The 20,296-nt window shown below is 38.8% G+C and overlaps 1 protein-coding gene across 4 annotated transcripts in view; it reads left to right on the top strand.

The window, feature by feature from the left end:
• ARHGAP15 (Rho GTPase activating protein 15) overlaps positions 1-20,296 on the top strand; it is a 431,141-nt gene that overhangs the window by 212,458 nt on the left and 198,387 nt on the right. For all 4 annotated transcript variants that reach the window (XM_067549899.1, XM_067549898.1, XM_067549900.1 and 1 more), the window contains 2 exons: positions 4,687-4,785; positions 6,714-6,840. In XM_067549899.1, coding sequence (XP_067406000.1) covers positions 4,687-4,785; positions 6,714-6,840 — 226 coding nt within the window. The remainder of the gene's footprint in view (positions 1-4,686; positions 4,786-6,713; positions 6,841-20,296) is intronic.

Raw genomic sequence — 20,296 nt, 5'->3', positions numbered from 1 at the left:
ACGGTACTGAGGGAGTTGGATGATGTGATTGCAGAGCCATTGACCATTATCTTTGAAAACTTGTGACAGTCAGGGGAGATCCCAGATGATTGGAAAAAGGCAAATATAAAGCTCACCTTTAAAAAAGGGAAGAAGGAGGAATTGGGGAAATACAGATCAGTCAGCCTCACCTCAGTCTCTAGAAAAATCATGGAACAGGTCCTCAAGGGATCCATTGTGAAGCACTTGGAGGAGAGAAAGGTGATCAGGAACAATCAGAATGGATTCACCAAGGCAAGTCATGCCTCACTGACCTGATTGCCTTCTATGATATGACTGGCCTTGCGGATGTCAGGAAAGTGGTGGACATGATATACCTTTACTTTAGCAAAGTTTTGATACGGTCTCCCATTATATTCATGCCGGCAAGTTAAAGAAGTATGGGTTGGATGAATGGACTATAAAGTAGATAGAAAGCCAGCTAGATTATCAGGTAATGATCAGTGGGTTGATGTTTAGTTGGCAGCTGGTATCAAGTGGAGTGCCCCAGGGATTGGTCCTGGGGCCAGTTTTGTTCAACATCTTCATTAACGATCAGGAGGATAGGGTGGATTGCACCATCAGCAAGTTCACAAATGACACTAAATGGGGGGGAACTGGTAGATATGCTGGAGGATAGGATACAAAGTGACCTAGACAAATTGGAGGATTGGACCAAAAGAAATCCGATGAGGTTCAACAAGGACAAGTGCAGCATCCTGCACTTAGGACAGAAGAATCCCATGCACTGCTACAGACTGGGGACCGACTGGCTAGGCAGCAGTTCTGCAGAAGAGGACCTGGGAGTTACAGTGGACAAGAAGCTATATATGAGTCAAGAGCATACCCTTGTTGCCAAGAAGACTAATGGCATACTGCACTTCATTAGTAGGAGCATTACCAGCAGATCGAAGGAAGTGCTTATTCCCCTCTATTTGGTACTGGTGAGGCCACATCTGGAGTATTGTGTCTACTTTTGGGCTCCCCACTACAGAAAGAATGTGAACAAATTGGAAAGAGTCCAGCGGAGGGCAATGAAAATAATTAGGGGGCTGAGGCACATGACTTATGAGGAGAGGCTGAGGGAACTGGGCATATTTAGTCTACAGAAGAGAAGAGTGAGAGGGGATTTGATAACAGCCTTCAACTACCTGAAGGGGGTTCCAAAGCTAAGCTGTTCTCAGAGGTGGCAGAAGACAGAATAAGGAGCAATGGTCTCAAGTTGCAGTGGGGGAGGTCTAGGTTGGATATTCAGAAAAACTTTTTCACTAGGAGGGTGGTGAAGCACTGGAATGGGTTACCTAGGGAGGTGGTGGAATCTCCATCCTTAGAGGTTTTTAAGGCCTGGCTTGACAAGGCCCTGCCTGGGTGATTTGTCCTGCTTTGACCAGGGGGTTGGACTAGGTGACGTCCTGAGGTCCCTTCCATCCCCAATCTTCTATGATTCTAAGAGGATCTTGTACTTTCAGTGACTTTCCCAAGGTGACAGAGCAAGTCAGTGACAGAGCCAGAAAAAGAACCCAGGAGTCCTGATTCCTAGTCATCTTGTCTAGCCACTGGATGACACTCCCTCCCCAAATAACAGAGGGATATACAAGTTATTTACTCCTTTTAGATATCTATTAATAACAACATCAGCTCATTTTTAAGGTTGCCAGAATACATGCCTTGAAAACATGATGTGCTGAGAGAAAGGATTTTAGGAGACATTTAAAGAAGTGGAGTAACGTGCAAAATGAAGACTGTGGCAGCTTTAGCCAGAGCGTTTCATATTTTTGCAGATTTTTCTGTTTATTTTTCTCTATTCCCTATGTTTATTTCAGCAATGCCTGATTCATCGATGATGTGTTAGTGTCCCTTAATATTGAACCATTTACTCTTGTTGCTAGTTATACAGCATTTAGGGCAGTGATCATAAATTGTTCAATCACAAGGTTTAGTCAAAGCTAGCATTCTTTACTGATGTCTTTTCCCAAGGGTGCTGGAAATTCGATTGTTCAAAGTGCAAATATGGTTTAGTGATCCTTTCCCAGAGCCATTTATCAGAAATCCTAAGGAGGTAATATATAAAAGTGGGATAGGAAACCTAGGCATTAAATGGGATTTGCCAGCCAGAGCCTTTGGAACTGCTTTCCTGTGACTGACTGGAATGGAGCAGAACAAAGTCAATTACTGACTGTAATTAAGAAGTGGATGCATTTAAACTGTAGAGAGCAGTAGCAGTCTTCTTGAAAATTGTCTAGTTACTCTGAAGATTAGTATGAAGAAAGAGAGAAAAGGACTTGAACTGTATCTTACAGAGAGTATATTTTGAATGAATTCTCTTCCTTCAGTTCTGTGATCTATTTTACTGATTTATTCATAAATCACCGTTTATATATGATTATTACAATAACATATTCAGACAAAGAAACTTTAAAAATGTATTTTGCTTTAGTCTTGTTAGCAATGAAGTATCTCTTTTGCATATCATACAGTACAATGTTTATGCAATGCTGTAATACTTATATTTTAATAAAGCCTGAATTTACTGAACGGAAGACTGAACTATGTTGTGTCCTTTGTAAGCCTTCAAAATACAGTAAATCTAATTATGTATGTTGCTCTTACTTTGAAAATGTTATTCCTTTTTATAATTTTAATAATGATTTGTTTATACTGGAAAAGATGTATTAGATTGGCTTGTCCTCTATGTTTGGTCTAATTCATTTCTGCATGTGTACATTAATAAATTGTGATGTTATGTAATACGTTTATAACCCAAAAACTTTCAGTGTAAATGTAAAGGAAAAGAATCAGATATCAGCTCCATTAGCTAGTTACCCTAAGTTAGATTTTGAATTTGTACTGTTGCTGAAAAAGAGAGGGGAATTTTACCTTCTCAGTTCCCAAGAAGGGTAACGCTGGCCTTGGGAATCAAGGATTTGAGATCTACTTCATGGCGATTACATTAAGGGTTAATATAATTAATCCTTATGGGCTGATTGCCTCCTTTGTGGAAGAGACCCTGAGTTTTCCCCGATCATTCTGTCACATCCTCCTTGCTGCCGATGGAATGGGCAGTAGGTCCTGGCCCCTTTGCCCCACCTTTCCTTGCACTCTGAGGGCATGATTTCATTGGAGCTGTGCTGCCAGGAGTTTTCTTAGCTGCTGCTGATTCTGGAACCACCTCTTGGAGGAATTTCCTCAAAACGGAGAGGGTCACAAAACAGCTAAATAAAGCGTTAGGCTGCATTGCCTTTTCTGGTGTCACGGCAGGGCGGAGGAGGTGGGGAATGATGTGTGGTGATATCAAAAGGACTCATGTGCTTGTTAGGGTGACCAGATGTCCCAGTTTTATAAGGACAGTCCTGATTTTCAGGGCTTTGTCTTATGTAAGAGCCTATTCCCCTCCCCCCTCTCCCCCTTCTCCCCCCCGCACCCAACTTCTGTCCCAATTTTTCACACTTTCTATCTGGTCACCCTAGTGCTTGTGGATATTGCTCCAAGATGAGGTCTGACTAGCAATTAAACGCTCCAAGGTGTGGTCAAATTAATAGCATAGCAGCTCAGGTGGTAATGACACTTGGCCTTTGAACCTTTATGCCTTAAAATAAAGTCCAGGTGGGTGAGACTAAGCAGTAACACCATACCATGTCGTGTCTCTTGTTTAAATGAACATCCAAGGCCAAATTTTGCCTACCTTACTTCATTTTTCTTCACTCCATATTTGGGCAAAAATCTTAGTGAGATTCTTGCTTGTGAAAGAGCTGAGTAAGAGCATCAGGATTTGTTCCTCAGTAATAAAGCATGGGACATGTCTGAATGAATGGCCAAATGTATAGATCACTTGCACATCCCCTGTACTTTGAAATTTCCATGCAGTCTCTCTATGTGATGACATGGGCATTCTCTGTTTCTCTTTCTCCAAATATGAATGATTCCTATAACACAGAAAAAGTTCAGACTGAAAGAACGAAAAAGTGTGCATATATACACCAATTGTCAGCTACATTAGACAGTGTAACTGCATGTCAGGGGAATTAATATTCTTTTGATAAATATTCCCAGTGTGGGGGTCAAAAATGTAAATAGACTTGTATTCAAATAAACTATTTTTCTTGGTAAATGGGCTCCTAATTACTTTGCTATAGATGTCTATATGATTTTTTAAAAATAAATAACACTGAAGTTAATTTGACTGAAGTCTTCAGAAAGAGGCATCTTGGGGTCTTAGGTAAATATGTTTATAACCTTCAACATAGAGAAATCAAATGTAAAAAAAAAAAAGTGCTAGAAACTTAAAATGACAGGAAATTCACAATTAATTCTAACACACGCAAATGCATTTTTTTTCCAGAGTGCCGTGACTTAAATTTGAACCGTCTGTCTTAACTCTGAATTCCCTGGCTTTTCTTAACTTGTGTCACATTAACATTATTTTAGTACTCTTTGTATTTAATAGTTATATTACTGGAACAATAAGTCATTTGTTGTGACATAGACTAACTGTTGTCAGAGAGAAGTTCAAAACTGCTTGGTAACTCCCAATTCTCTAAGAGATAATTACTGGTACAAAAAGAAAGCATTTCAGTGTGTGAGAGAGTATATATTAACAAAAATAAAATAAAATGATCTATCTTGTGTGGTTTGCTTACCTGTCATTTCTCCCCCCCTTTCCCCAACCAGATCACAACAATATCAGGAAATGAGTTCCTCCTTCAGTCAGATATTGACTTCATCATATTGGATTGGTTCCACGCTATCAAAAATGCAATTGACAGATTGGTATGTATTTGTTTTGGCTGTTACCTTTATTAATTAAGATGTAGTAATTTAAACTTCATTTGCTTAGGCATCTATACAGGTTTTAGACAGGCAGAAAACTAGCTAGCTAGTTAGAGAGACATTTCTTTATTTGAAGGATATATAAATATGTATGTATATCTTGTAAAAAATAGTCAGATAAACAAGGTTGTTGGACTAAAAAGGCATTTGATTCCTATCTTAAAACAGAATGCTGCATTTATTTCTCTGGAATAACAAGGACATTGGTTTACTGTGGGCTGTAAAAGCACACAAGCGCTTAATAACTAATGAATTTTTACATTTTCTGTTTATGCAGCCTACAGTATATAATCTTCAATAGAACTATTAATACATTTGAGCCTTTTATGCATTTTCATATTACTTATTCACAAGAATAGCACTAGCAAATAATATTCCTTTGTAACTGATTGCTGTTATTCTCCCAGGAAGACTGGGGTTTTTCTTCTAGAAATAAGCAGGGCTATATTTTATGAAAACCATTTTTAATTACCCAACCCAATTCATCCATAGTTTTTTTCTTTTTCTTTTTGCTACACTCAGTATGAATTCAAAATCCTTTTTTTCTAACTATGCCTGATTCAAGAACAGATTTATTTTTATAGGACAATGACCCCTCTTGATTGCTGTAAAATATGATAGGAAAAGTTATCTCTGCTGAATTTTCCAGGAGATTTTTGCTGAAACTGAGTTGGTAGCAGCTGAAACGGTTGTCTATGTGACACGCCTGAAAGGGTTAATTTGTAATGGCTGCTGCTTCTTTAAAGAGCTACAAGTAATGTAATACCTGCAAGCTATAATCAGCCAAGGAGAGTTTGATCTGAGGATGTATATCTTCATACATTGTATTTCATTGGTCAATTGCACTGTCACTTGATATCCTGCTGGACAGTTTTGGGTGGAGTTTCTGTGGAAGCTCTTTCTAGCTTATGTTATTTAGCTAAGCTCCCATAAATTCAGTTGCTGTGTTTTTTAACATGCCTCTAAGGGCTAAATCCTGGCTTTAAGAGCCTGAGCCTCTTTGGAGGGGAATAAAAAGAAATAAATCAGTAGCAGCTGGGCATATAAGGGCAGATGCTCAGCTGATGTAAATTATCATCAGTGGAGATATGACAGTTTATACCAGGTGAGTGTCTGCCCCATGTTATCTATGCAGGCCAATGGCATTCGCATATTATCAGGCCAGTGTGGACAGGGGATTATACACAGACTCAGCAACTGCTATAACTATGAAAAGGTGTAACGTGTTTCTCTTTAACCATGGGACTGAGCTTATTGGGCACCAGGATGGTTACATCTCCATTTTTCCTGGTTGCATCCCTTTTGGGGTATCGAGTATCATCAGCTACAGTAGCACTGCCCCTTTTGTTGTAAGACACCAGTAGCAGTCCCAATCTGGTTGCCTTCCATGTGGGTGAAGTAGGGCAACAGGGGATCATTAAGTCCTCTCCTTCTCTCTACCTCCAAAATGCACACAAACAGAATCCAATCCCAAATTAGTGGTACTTGAAACCCAGTGTTTATTTTAATTTTCCAAGATAGGAAGGCAGACTTTTTAAAAGAAACTTCTTCTATGTAATAATTATGAAACACCCTTTGGGGACACACAGCAGTGGGGAAATCATTTCAGTCAGCAACGAAAAAATTTAGGCTTTTTGTTTTCCAATTTAGCATCTGAAATTTATTTGAGAAATTAAAACCAACTGTAAGGGTCATAAAACAGCAGTCTTATGGTGAACAGGTTTTGTATTACACTTTCCTTAACTTAAATATTCATTATCATCTGGTATAAGTGTCTATCAGTTTCTGATTCTATATGAGTGTTCTTGTAATTTCATACTAAATTGTTCCATATAATATATATGTTTTTAAAATATCATTATTTCCAGCCAAAAGAACAGAGTTGTACAACAAGAAATCTGGAGTTCAAACTTCGAAGATCCTCTAGCAGTGAATTACTGAACAGCTTAAGTACTGAGTCCAAAGAAGCAAAGTCTGAACACAGAAAATCTTTAAGTAAGATTTTTTTAAATTAAATAACTGTATAAGATAAATTGCATTATATACAAAATGTAATGAAATTAGGAACTTGATATTAGAGCCTATTTTTGCCCTTGTTGGGTAAATAACTTACATCCAAGCAAAGGACAATTTTTACTCACAGTGGAGGGACATTGTCTTCTAACTAAAATAAATTCAGTGGGAAGCAAAGACATTTATCCAAGGTGTTTATTTTAAAAGAAAGAGATATGGGTCCTAGCCTAACATTCTATTACAATGACTTTAATTCTATTTCAGGAAAATAATGAATGTTGATAGAGTAATTTTGTCTGATAAATGTTTGTGCATCTCATTTGTGTACAGGAAAAGGCCAATCCTTTGCTTCAGACAACTAGAAACATTGCTATAATTTTATGAAAAACAAAATTTCAAAAGTCTGAAGTTTTACTTTATTTGCCTAGGGTGATTATAAGGGAAAATGCTCTGAAACCAGTAATGATTTATTCTACTCCAGATGATCTTTTTTTTTTTTTTTTTAAATTGCATTGAGATGTTGAAGATCTTGTGAGGACTAAAGGCACAAAGCTTTTTCATGGCTTCCTGATCCCATAACACCCTCAAATCTAGAATTATTCCCTTTTTTCCAATAAGCGATGCACATACTGATTCTAAGGCGATGCACATACTGATTCTAAGGCTATGTCTACACTGACGGCAGCAAAGTTGCCGCCGTCAGATCGACTTATCTGGATCGACTGAGCGGTCGGTTAAGACCCGCTCAGTCAATCCAGAAGTCGACATTATTAATCCACCCCTGCAAGTGGCATAGCGCTGCATTGACGGGAACACAGTTCCTGTCGGCGCAGTGCAGTGAAGATGGCATGCAGAAGAGAAGCACAGACGTTGACGGGAGTTACGCATGTTCTTTGCGTACTTTGAGTAACTCCTCTCGACTGCCGCTGAATCGCGAAGGTAAGTGTAGACCAAGCCATAGATAAACTCAGTGAGGTTCCATGTGCCTTGAGATGCACACAAGTGGTAAAGCTCTGCGCAGATCCGAGAATCTGCCTGTACACATCTCTCTGCAGGATTGGGATTTTAAATGCTAAGGTGATACAAGTCTTAGAAATACCACAGATGGATGGATGATTTATTCTCCTTGGTAAATGAGTGTAAATATAGGTAACAACAGTGAGAATTACATATGTATATACAAAAGTAAATTCAATTAAATCCCTCATTTTGAAACCTACAGCCACATTTGGTTTCTCTAGCTTGTCCAGTTGCACAGATTTCTTTTTCTCTTTTTAATAGAATGTAAAGCAGCCTTGACAGTGCAAAATGTTCTTATATATCCTTGTATTTTGTATTGCATTGTATTTTTTGCTATCAGTTTAAAAAAAGGCTCAACAAGCAATGAAACAGTCTAAGGGCCTGATCCTGTTTCGACTAAAGTTAATAACAAAGTGCCTTGCAACTGTCTCACCATTTGCTGACCTTTTTGTTTTCACGATATCATAATTCTTCTTCTATTTCACTCAACAATGATTTAGGAGACAGAACAAAAGAAAGTGATCACCATCAATGATATAAACTTAGTCTACATTTCTTTTTCAACCTTAGAGAGTTGTGAATGACCTCCTCCTTATTAGAGGCTATTTAAACTGTTTAAAAATTTGGAAGTATCTGGTGTGAAATCTCACTGGATTGAAGCTTGTATTTAAATACTGTAGATTGGATTGCTTAAAAATATGTATTGGGATTTTTTTTCGGTTTTTTGCTCCATGAGATTAAGTAATTATGTGGAATTAGAAAAATCATATTATTCACTTACTTATTAGCAGTCTAAGCACAAACTGTATTGTCAGTTTTCTGCCTTTGGCTTTCTGTGCCCTTAATGTTCACACAAGTATCGTCGCCAGAATTATCGGCAGCTAGAGCCAAAATTGCTTTAAAAAGGCATGAGAACTGGTAATGACACATTGTTAGCAGTTAACAGGTGGTCGTTTCATTGTCCAGTTTGACTGCAGAGCACAGAGAAGAGATGTGCAATATCTGTTGTAAGTGCATTTATAAAGTTATTACAAAGTTTAACCAGTTATCATCTTTCTGTTACTTCCATTTTTATTGACTGCAGCCAACAAAGTCAAATGCAAAAAAAAAGGATTTTTAAAGTATGTTTATTTCTCAGCCTGACAGAAACCGAAAGCTTAGGCAGACTCTTGTGGAGAAGAAAGGCAACTGGTGTGAGTTAAAGGGCCACTAACACCGGCTGAAAAACATTAATAAGTATTCAGAGACAATTCATATTAGTCTGTATTTTTCTTCTTCTTTAGTCTTTAAATTTAATGCTTGTAAAAAGATGTCTAGGTCTGGCACTATTGACAGTACAAGTATAATGGGGAGAACAACTATCCCAGAATTTAGCCCAAATTGTCCCACCAGTGTGTGCCCCAATTCAGATCCAAGAGACCTCTAGGTGATGAGTATTGAGAGTTCCATTTCTATGCTCATTTAATCCTTGATGTCTCTGCGGAGATTCCTGGAAATGATGGCTATTAGCACCACTAGTGATGATGTTTTTTGTGACTTGGACACCGATTCCAATTTCCAATTGGAAAACCAGCAGACTCAGTTTACAGAGGCCCCAGAATATCCATCAACTCAATCATACAGACTTTCAGTCACTACTAACCTGGTCTGGATTAAATCCAATTACCTAGTATCTACTTTTTTTTTAATTGATAGTTTCCTAAATTTCCCTTAGCTATGAACTAAGCAAGATGGTATTGATAAACATTATCATTACAATCTAAGACCTCAATCCTGCCTTCAGAGATGCACGGATCCATTACCTTATATTTTACAGCACTAGCCACTGCACAGCTTTAATTTATACAACGAGGATTTAGGCAATAGGATAGCCTTTTGCCCTGTATCAATGGTAATAGGAGCTCTCAGCCCGATTGAAGTGCTTTTTGCGTAAAAGCAGAATCCTTCACCTGCAGGTGGGAGCCTGTGGCTTTGACGCAAGAAACTTGGCTAGTAACACCAGCACTCTTCATGTCAATGGCCCTGGTACAAACCCAGCCAGATTTTTTTAAATCAGTGGGAATATTTCATAATCTGGACATAATCAGACCTTAACCTTTTTCTGGAGATATCCAATGGTGGTGCTAATTAGTTTCAGCTATATCAGTGCTTTCTGTAATGTGGACACCTGTTCACTAGGAAATGGCCTATGACCAACAGATTCATTTTACCCTGGCACTGAGCAGCCATTTTATGGTAGTAATTTAAATTCACCACTAACCTGCCTTGGATTTGAACTGCTGATGCTTTAGATACCCATATAGATTGATCTATAACTCATTACTATTATCATAAATCATCAAGTTCTCTAGAAAGTAGAGACTTTGTTTTGTGTTGCCAGTTACAAGTACTAACTTTTTGTTCAGAGCCAATAAAAATCTAACTTTTTGCTCTGTGATAGGCTTAACATTTTTGTACTCCATATAGTGGTGGTGTTTTTTTCCTTTTTTTACTCCTTATCTCATGCTTTTTTTCCCAGTCATTAGTGACCTCGTGTGAATGAGACAGGACTTGAGTAGCTAGAAGCTTCTCTATTGATTGTAGGCTGTGATCCATTTTTTTTCTTCCCTTTTCCAAATGGAAACAAACGGCTTCTCAGTAGGAAAAGTGCCCTTTGGCTATTGTATCAATCTGAGGGCTGCTCTTGTCAAAATGCACAGTCACGAGCTTGATAATTCAGTACATTCGAAAAAGCACTATATTTCCAACCTGTTCTCCATCGTTTCCTTATGGCGTCACATTTACCCAGATCATCACATACCTATTAATATTTTACATTTCCTTGAAAGTGATGGAATTCTATTTTTATTACAAAAGCAACAAGAATAAATACTAATTGTTGTCAGTTATTTCCTTATGCAGTGGGAACAGTAATCTGTTCCTGAGTTTTAGGTTGCCAAGGCAAAATGATTACATATTTTAGACATTTTAAAAAACCACTGTGATTATTAGATAAATCCAATTGATCTTCTTCTTTGCTGTGTGCTGTATAAGAGTTAAAAATGGCTGAACTAATAGGGATTAGATTACGTTATTTTTATTGTTTCTACTTTTAATTTTCCCTTATCTTTAAAAATGTCTTTTTTCTGGTAAGCATCTTGTACCTTCCTTAAAACGCAGACTTTACTCATGCAATCACTCTGGGTATTTTACATTTTTCTCTATATTTGGATGTCATATTTGGAAGCCACTCCCACTTATTAAGGGCATACAAACTTCCAAATGAGATGTAAAAATGGAAGTCCAGAAGATTGCTTTTGCATTATTACTAGTATTGTTATTTTTTATCATTGTATTACCTTAGCGACTGGAGGCCTCAGTCTAGGGTCAGGGCCTCCAAGTGCTAGGCACTGCATGAATGTAAATAAGGCAATTCCCATCCCAGAGAACTCATAGTCTGGATATTGAAAGATGTAAAAGGTGGAAGAAATAGGCAGAAGAACGTGGTGGAGAGAAGTTAACCCAACAAGTTATGCACAATAAACATCAGTCTAGGATTCCATGGCATTCTTCATTAGAATAGGGGTGTTATCCTTTATGTCCTGGCCAAAATCAAGTTCAAGTTCATATATTTTGCCTACCCAAACCTTCTGTATTTCATTTGGGAATGGTAGGCCTTTTCTCTTCCTCTCCTAAACAGCAATGTGTTGTCATTGTGCACTGTTAAACTGTTATAAAGTTCCACTAAAGAAGTGGCTGCATTTTAATGATCAGTACATGATCCATAAAACTCTCTCGTCTAACATTTCTTTTAATACGGAAAAGATTATAATACTGGTTTTATATGCTAAGAACTTTATGAAAAAAAATCATCTTTGGGGCTGAAATTTTCACTGCTTGGTTTCTTCCAAAAGGTGAAATTTAAGTAAATTCTTTCAATCCTTGTTTTGTTTGTTTTAAATTTTGCAAGAATAAATAATTCACACATTTTCCATTTAGATACATATTACCATTGCATACATTAATTCCTTTCATACAAATAGCTAAAAATAGTTGAATTTTGAAACTTGGTATATAAATACCCTTCAGCAATTAATACATCAATAATCATCTCTGATGACAGTGAGTTAGATAACAGTAAGGCTATAAGTGACTTTAAAATCACTTATTAACATCAGTAGGCATCAGCTAAGAATTTTAGCAGAGCTTAATGAAGCCTCAACCCTCATTAACAGCCTATTGCACCTTCTCCCTGCTTCACCTGACAAGAGCTGCTTCAGAGAGGATTTACATGCAAGGCATTCTAGAAATCTCTCTCAAACACATTGATATTAAAAGGAATGCTGGTACTCACGTGAGTAAAGATTGCATGACTGGCCTATTGTTCACCTGTATACTGTTCTCTGCAAGGCTAGGTGACCAGGACAGAAGCACATATATTTACATTGTGCTGGTTGTATATTAGCAACAGAAATGAGCAGACACTTATTTTATTTAAATTAAAGCCTAGAGCATGTGGAATTTTGCAGAATGCATGCTAAACTGCAGAATTCTCCCTCAGATTGTGGACTGGGTGAATTTTGTCACATCTGTGACTTTCTCCTGTTTCCCATCTCAAAGTTGTTGTGGGTTGTATGGAAGAATATGTCTGTGTGTGTTTCTACAAAATCACTGCAGGCCAGATTCTGTAACCCTTACTCATACAGAGTAACATTTGCTCACACATGTGGTCCTTTAATGGAGACACTCATCAGCTAAGGACCACTAAGAGACAGAAGATTGCAGGACTATGCCCAATTACAACTGCAAAGGTTGGAATTCAGACTAGCCCATCTCCACTAACCTCAATGAGGTGCGAATTCTATCCCCTTCCCATTCCATTTATTGCATCAAGGTGTCAACTTCAAAGCCAAATAGGGATGTCTTTGTTAATATTATAATATAATGTGAGATTGCCTGTAGGTCAGTTTGTATTATATTAATAAAACCAAGGAAATGTAATGAAAACTAAAGCAACACTAAAGGCATGTCTACACTACCAGCTGTGGTCGAGGCAAGTAACGTTGGTGGTACAGCTGCCAGAGTTTGTATATTGTTCTGGTACATACATACTTGGCTTCTTGCATTGGTGCTGCATTGGAAAGCTTGTGTCAATATAAAGTATTGCGCACTAGTAGGTATCTGTGGCAAGGCACCTCCTCTACCTCACCAGGCTCAGTGTTTCCCCTCTGGCAGTGGGGATGTGGGTGGAGTAAATCAGTCCCACTCTGGACAGTGTTTATTTTCCCACTTGTGGTTTATTTCTCTGTATTTTCTACATAGGCCTAGGTGAGGCTGAAGGAACACTTCTCTACTAAACAAAAAGAAACAAATTCACAGCACAAAGCAAAGGGGAATGCCTTTTCCTAGCCTCTCTCAGGGCGGGATGGTGGGGTGCGGCCTTAACAGAGATGCCAATCCTTCCCCTCAGCAGGCAGTCAATTAGGTGGCTTCTCCTTTAAGGAGGAGAGCAGCCTCCCCCCTGGAGAAGCCTTTCTCCTTGTTGCCGCTAGCCCTGCAGTAACTTGTCTCTTTTCCTCCTCTATCACCAGAGGAGAGGGTTTTAAAGGTCTGCCTTCCACCAACCTCTTTCAGCTGACCAGCCTGACTTTGTCACAGTATCCCCATGTGCCAGGCACTGCCATCCAGCCAAGTGCCTTTTGAAAAATTTTCACTGTGTATTGTGGGATAGAAATGTTTCTCCCAGGGACCTCTGGGAGCTAGAGGTCAAGTTCCCAGCAAGCAACTTTCTCCATTCAATATGCCATCCATACCCCAGAAGTTGTGTGCTGTTTTTTAAAAAACCTATAAACCCACACAGCCCTTTTTGGTGTCTGACCTCTCTGACAGAAGCATGGAGCCTGCAAAGCTCTGCACTTTTCTCATGAACATTGCAAATATAGGACACATAATTCTCCTGTATTTGCAGACCTGCAGGAAGTACTGCAACAACCGGGGACATGACAAATTCTTCAAGGCAGTTTGCTAAGGGACATAGAAAAAACCAATTGAAGGATGTTGATGGCATTCACAGGGGAGCTGCAGGCAGTGGAGTGCTGCATCTGAGCCCAAGAAACGAGCACTGTCTGGTGGGATTGCATCATAATGCCGATTTGGCACAATGAGAGGAGGCTGCAGAATTTTGGATGTGAAAGGCCACATTCTTGGATCTGTGTGCCAAGCCCTCCAAGGCATGGACACCAGAAGCAGAGCAGTATTGACAGTGGAGAAGTGAGTGGCGGTTGCACTCAGATTGCTACCAGTCCGTGGGAAATCATTCTAGAGTTGGAAAATCCATAGTTGGGGTCATTGTCATGCAAATATGAAGGGCCATTAATCATCTATTGCTTTGCAGGACTGTGACCTGCAAAATGTGAAGGCCATAGTGGATGGATTTGCAGCAATGGGGTACCTAAATTGCGGTGCGGCAATAGACAGCATTCATATCCATATTTTGGTATCAGCCCACCTTGCTATTGGCAATATTGAAATGCCAATAGTGATTCTGGAGGATGTAGCCTACTCATTGTTCCCCTGGCTCATGAAGCTGTACACTGGCCATTTTGACAGCTCCAAGAAAAGATTCATCTATTGGCTCAGCAAGTGCAGAATGACTGCTGAGTGTGCCTTTGGCAGATTGAAGAGACAGTGGTGGTGTTTACTCACTACACTGGATCTCAGTGAGAAAAATATCACAATTTTTATAGCTGCCTGTTGTGTTCTGCATAGTATCTGTGAGGCAAAGGGAGAAAAGCTGCCTCCAGGGTGGAGGGCAGAGGGGGAGCGGCTGTCTGCTGACTTTGAGAAACCAAACATAAGGATTATTCTAAGAGCCCAATACGGAGCTAGGTGGTTGAGGGAGGCTTTGAAAGAGCATTTTAACAGTCAGTCATAGTAGTGTTCTGTGCTGGAGTGTTCTCTGGGCCTGCAGCTTTGAGTGCTGCTAGGAACTGTGTTGTTGCTATTCATTTATAAACATGGCTGGGTGTTTTCCTGAACCTGTGTGCTCGGTGTACATTTACAAGTACTGTTTGCTTTGACTACCGCTACGCATTCTGCAATATTTATCGTGAGCTAATAAAGATAATTTCGTTTTCCAAAATGAGAAATTTATTGAGTGGAAAAAATACTGCAAAAAATCAATGTGCAAAAATACTCACAGGCAATGTTATACAAATTTTTAACATTACTTAGTGAGTGATAATTTAAAACTAGAAAGGATGTAAATATTTCTATCTATTTGAGTGCACAAATGTAGTCCGCTGTGGGTGTACCTACACCCACCATTGTTCTCACATTGTTCTCAGTGTATGTGAAGCTTTGGTTCTCCTTGCGGGAGTAGTAGGGGTAATGTTGCAGCCCATGATACCATGTGGTATGTTGGGGGGTATAGAGAGCAGCGATTGTTGAGTTCTCCAGTGACTGCAATTGGTGGAGTCTGGGATTTTGGACCTGTAGGTCAACCAGGTTCTGTAATATTTTGATTTGCTGCCTGAGAAGACCCACTATGTCCTGGAGCATTTCCTGCTCCTTGTCCTGCAGGGACTCCTGGGCCTTTCTCCTGTCCTCGCTGTCTTTCTCCATGCTGTCAGTCATATTGACCCTTTGTTCTCTGGATTGCAGGATCTTGCTGAACATGTCCTCCCTGGTCTTCTTAGTTCTTTAGTTCTTCTCCTCCTTAGGGTCTGGAGTTCTACATGAATAGAGAAGGCACCCTTCAAAGGCAGCCGCTCTAGAAACTGCTGATAAAGACAGACAGATGTGCCGTTGATTTACAGACACAAGGGAGAGGGAAAGATAAGTTTCAAAACTCCCTTCCCTTATTCCTTTAAATCAGAAATATTAATAATATAATATAATTAATATATTATTTATTATTTATTATTAATAATAATACACTAATAATAAGAAATGCTTATTGATATGCAACTTGAGAGAACCTTAGCAAAGCACAGCTCTCCAGCCCCAGTCATGGTACATAGCGCCCTTCAGGGACAGGAAGGAAGGATTTTCAGTTGAATGTAACTATAAAATTCCAGTCCCTGTTCCATCAGTATGAGTACAGGGCAATGGCACTAATATTGGAACTCTTTTCCACAGGTGGTGGTGATATTAGCTGATATTTTGCTCCTCAGGGTGACAATGGCAAAGAAAGCACAGCTGCTACTTGCGTCCCAAAGCCACCTGGGACCATGTACCGCTAGCATGTTTACTGCAATGGGGCCAGCCAAACTCATCACAGAGGGGTGTGGGAAAGTTTCCTACTTCAGAAGAAATAAGGCAGCCCTCCCTGGACACTTTCAGGAGAGTATTGCGGAGTATCTCCATGAAAGTTTTGTCACAATATCTCAGGAGAATAAAAAGGGCATCCCTATGATTATAAATAAAGTATTCCATGTGGTTCTCTCCCCTCCCCCCACCCCCGCCCTGCCACCTCCTAACCCATTGACTCTACTTCTATTTGTTATACTTCTACTTTTTCTCATATGAATAAAACAATAAAAAGTTGATACTTGGTTTTGTTGGCTTGGGAGTGGGCCTTGCACCATCTTTACATGTAAGTGTTCTAAGGAAAAATGCATGCACACACTAACTTGAAGTCCCTTTCCCTTCATCATCTCGTCTGTGCGCTGCTTGTGGGAATGGTTAGACTGTGGTGGAGTCTCAAACAGGTCCTGGCTCATGGCATGGCTGGAGTCCTGCACCAAGCCTTCTCACTCGTCCTTGTCCTCATCCTCCTCTTTTCTATTCATATCAGGGGTCTTTTTTTTCAGGCTTCACCAAGATATCCACGGTGATCTGCAGAGTGTTTTGGGGAGCTATACCAGCCATGGTTTGCACTGCCTTGTAAAAGCACCAAGTCTGTGGTGCAGTCCCCAATCTATGGTTGGCCTCCTCAGCCTTGCAGCATCCCTGGCAATGTTCCTTTGCTTTCACACCTCACTGCTGATGATCCCTGTCATACCCCTTTGCCTGCAACCCCCATGCAATCTGCTCAGTTTCCCTATGCTCAAGTTTCTATGGTTGGGCTGCACTGCGCTTGCATAGTCTGTTCTCCCCATAGACCCAGGAGATCCAATTCCTCCTGTCTATTCCAGGCAGGAGCACGTCTAGTGCCAGCATGACATGTCTATAACCAGCATGGGTGGTTGGGCAGTTGCACAGAACAAGGGAGCACTGCTAGGTGCTCTCGACAAGATGGGCAATCTGGAAAAGGCATTTCAAAAACATGTGTTGCTGGGGAAGTTAAAGTTGTGCATAGTTTCTGGTCTCAATAACCCCCTGGGCAGTGGAGTTTAACAGTCACACATCACTGATTACTGCCCTCTGACCTGAGGGTCTGCACTTTGCTGATAAGGTTGCCACAACTTGGCTTGGCAAGCTCCGCATCTGATAAGGAGGAGTGGAATTTAAAATAGTGACCAGAGCAGTCACTGTTGCAGGGAATGTGGCATTGTGGGACAGCTACTGGAGGACTGTCGGGGTCAACATAAGTAGTACAGTGTCTACACTCACCATGCATCAACCTCAGTAGGTTGACCATGGTTCTACTCCATTTCAGGGAGATGGTTTTACTGTGTTGCTGTCTAAAAACAATAGGTGTTCCTTGACTTTGAATGTTCTGCTGCCTTTTAATATGTCACTTTATTATTATTATTATTATTGCATCAGGGCATTTATTACATAAAGATTTGTATTTACTTTTCAAAATCTGTCTAGAATTTATTATCTGGATTTAATAACATATTTTTAAATTGGGCATAACCAACTTCCATGTAAAAGTTTGGCAGAGAATTGCTGCATGTTCACTTAATTCATTTTTATTGAACCTAGTCCAGATTTTAAGTCAGGAAGAAGTTAGATATTAATCATATTTGAACAGGATCATTAATTTTTTCTTTACCTACTAGAACTGCTGGGTCATTATAGAACCATGAAAAGTTAGCTCACTTATTAATCTTTACAATTACATTAAAGTGATCATTTTCATAGTACTTAAGTGTAGCTGTTACCCATTATTTGAAGAGTATGTAGGTATATTACAATATAATATATTATATTATTATAGATGTGACCTGTGACTCATTGGTCTATTCACTGACACACAACTCACTGTGAAGTTTTTTCTCTGAGTTTGGATAATCTTTAATTCTTTCATACTTCTTGTGCTTGTTTGTGGTACATACCAGTAAATAGCTAGATAGTCAGTGAGGTATTAATTATCTCATTATTACTTAATTATCATCAATGCATACTTAATTTTAATGGAGAATTATAGCATAAAGAAGGGCATATTATACTGCCCACTGCAGTTAAGTATGAATGACAGTGATAGCTAACGTAAGTTAAAGAAAATCAGTCAGAAATCTTCACTATAAATTATTATCTGATTGTTTTTTTCCTTCTTTCTCCTGAAACACTTCTTGTATTTGACTTTGAAACCCAACAGTTTAAACTGGGTTCTTGTTTCAGTGGACTAATCCCCTTTCATAAATCATGTTCAAGTGCTGAAATAATTTGCACATCATTTAAAGTGTATTTGCTTTGAAACATTCACCTCAAGCCCTTTTGTATATCCTTTCTCTCTAAAGATTTGTAGTATTTGTTTTGTTCTCTGAGGTATAAAGACCTGAGTAAACTTTATTCCTGTTGTTTCAAGATTAGTGACATAAAATACATATTTATTCAATTGGGACTGAAAGAAGCTTTAGTAAAGACGATCATACATATGACCCCTGGGAATGTTATAATACAAAATGTCTGTCTTAAAATCTCTTTAGATTTGTTCAAAACAGTATCGAAGGACTTAAGTTAAAAAAAACTAGTCATAAATGCATTTTTTTCAAACATTTCTTCTTTGTTGCAAAGAAGAGAGCTGACATATTTTTGTTAAAAAATAAACTCCTATTGCTAGAGGACCAAAATTCATGCAGGGGCAAGAAGATATCAGGTATTGAACAAAGAGACTGACTTTGCATCCACTGAACTAAAATATGCACTGTAATTATACTGTTTTTGTAGGATGCTACATTTTGAAAAAACTATAGAGCTAATTTATCACAACTATATAATGTCTCCAGGAGGAACATGAAGAAATCATGAACAACATTTCAGAAATTTAAGTATTAGTAGAAGCAGCTATGTTCCATACTCTAATTGAAAGAGTAACATTTAAAGCAGGATAAAAATATTTGCTTCTAGTATATTGCTTTTAAATCCCATTATCAAACATTGCTTGTTCCAACTCAGTGAAGTCTTTACATGCATCTCAAAGTGAACTCTGATGCATTTTCTAAGGTGAACTTTGATTTCCTTTTGCATACTATGATGGATGATAAATTTTTTGTGGTATCTTCCAGAAACACATCACTCCTCTCAGCCATACATCTCCATTTGCATCATTTGTGTTTCCCTTCCTCACAAAGAAAGAACATGTTTTCATTCTTATACTGGTAGGTCCAAAAATGAGCCATAAATTTTCACTACTACTAGAAATACCTTCCACTACTGAGACTTTGTCTTCTCTACTCCATTCAACCACAACCGAGAGAACTCAGAATTGGAATAAAAGGATGTGACTTACTGAACTTTGTTTTGTGAAAACGCACCAATCACCACTTCTGTTTGGAGCAATTCTGAAATCCTTTGTAATAATTATTAAAATGACTATCCCAATGTCAGGTTTATAGCCAGCAGAACTGATTTCTCAGACTGCATTGTATTCAGAGGTTTCTCTGCTATTTATAACTGATCCAAATACAATCCTTCTGGTATTTTGGAAGGAATGTGATATAAGAAAGTTTTTTTAGGTTATAAAAGTCTAAATTAAACTAAATTAGGAAAACTGTAAATCAGGCTCTGAGATGCAATAGGGATTACTTACTTGCTAGGTTAACCTTTTTCCTTGATAGAGAAAATCATTTAAATGTTTATACCTTTCAGGTTGGAGAATGCATTTAATTTAAATTATGACCCTCCAATCCAAAACATTTAAAGAAGTGCTTAATGGATGGAAGCACATTACTGTCTCCTGAATTGGGTGTATTAACGCTTTAAAAATGAATGTGCTTCTCAGGACCGCCTATTTGTTCCACCAGCTGCCTGCTGACATGCCAGATAAACAGTTTAAGTACAAGTATGTTAAAGAAGCATGTACAGTTGGAGCACTTAAAAACTTACACTAGTCTGAAATACTCTACCCGTCCCAGGAATATCCCCTATCTTTAAATGGGGAATTCCATTCCATTAAAACCAATGCAGTCTTTCAAACTGTAAGAGTGTGCCTACTGTATATAATTATGTTTTGTTTAGGTAAAAACTTCAGGAAAATGCGTCCCTTACATGAAGATCAAGGGATGGAGGGGATGAGGGCCTCAATTAAAGCCAGATTATGACAGGC

The sequence above is a fragment of the Emydura macquarii genome, unplaced genomic scaffold (assembly GCF_026122565.2).
Source record: "Emydura macquarii macquarii isolate MOO-44397 ecotype Brisbane River unplaced genomic scaffold, CSIRO-AGI_Emac_v2 contig_1253, whole genome shotgun sequence".
In the NCBI taxonomy this organism is placed as follows: domain Eukaryota; kingdom Metazoa; phylum Chordata; order Testudines; family Chelidae; genus Emydura; species Emydura macquarii.
This window is presented reverse-complemented; position numbering and strand designations above follow the sequence as displayed.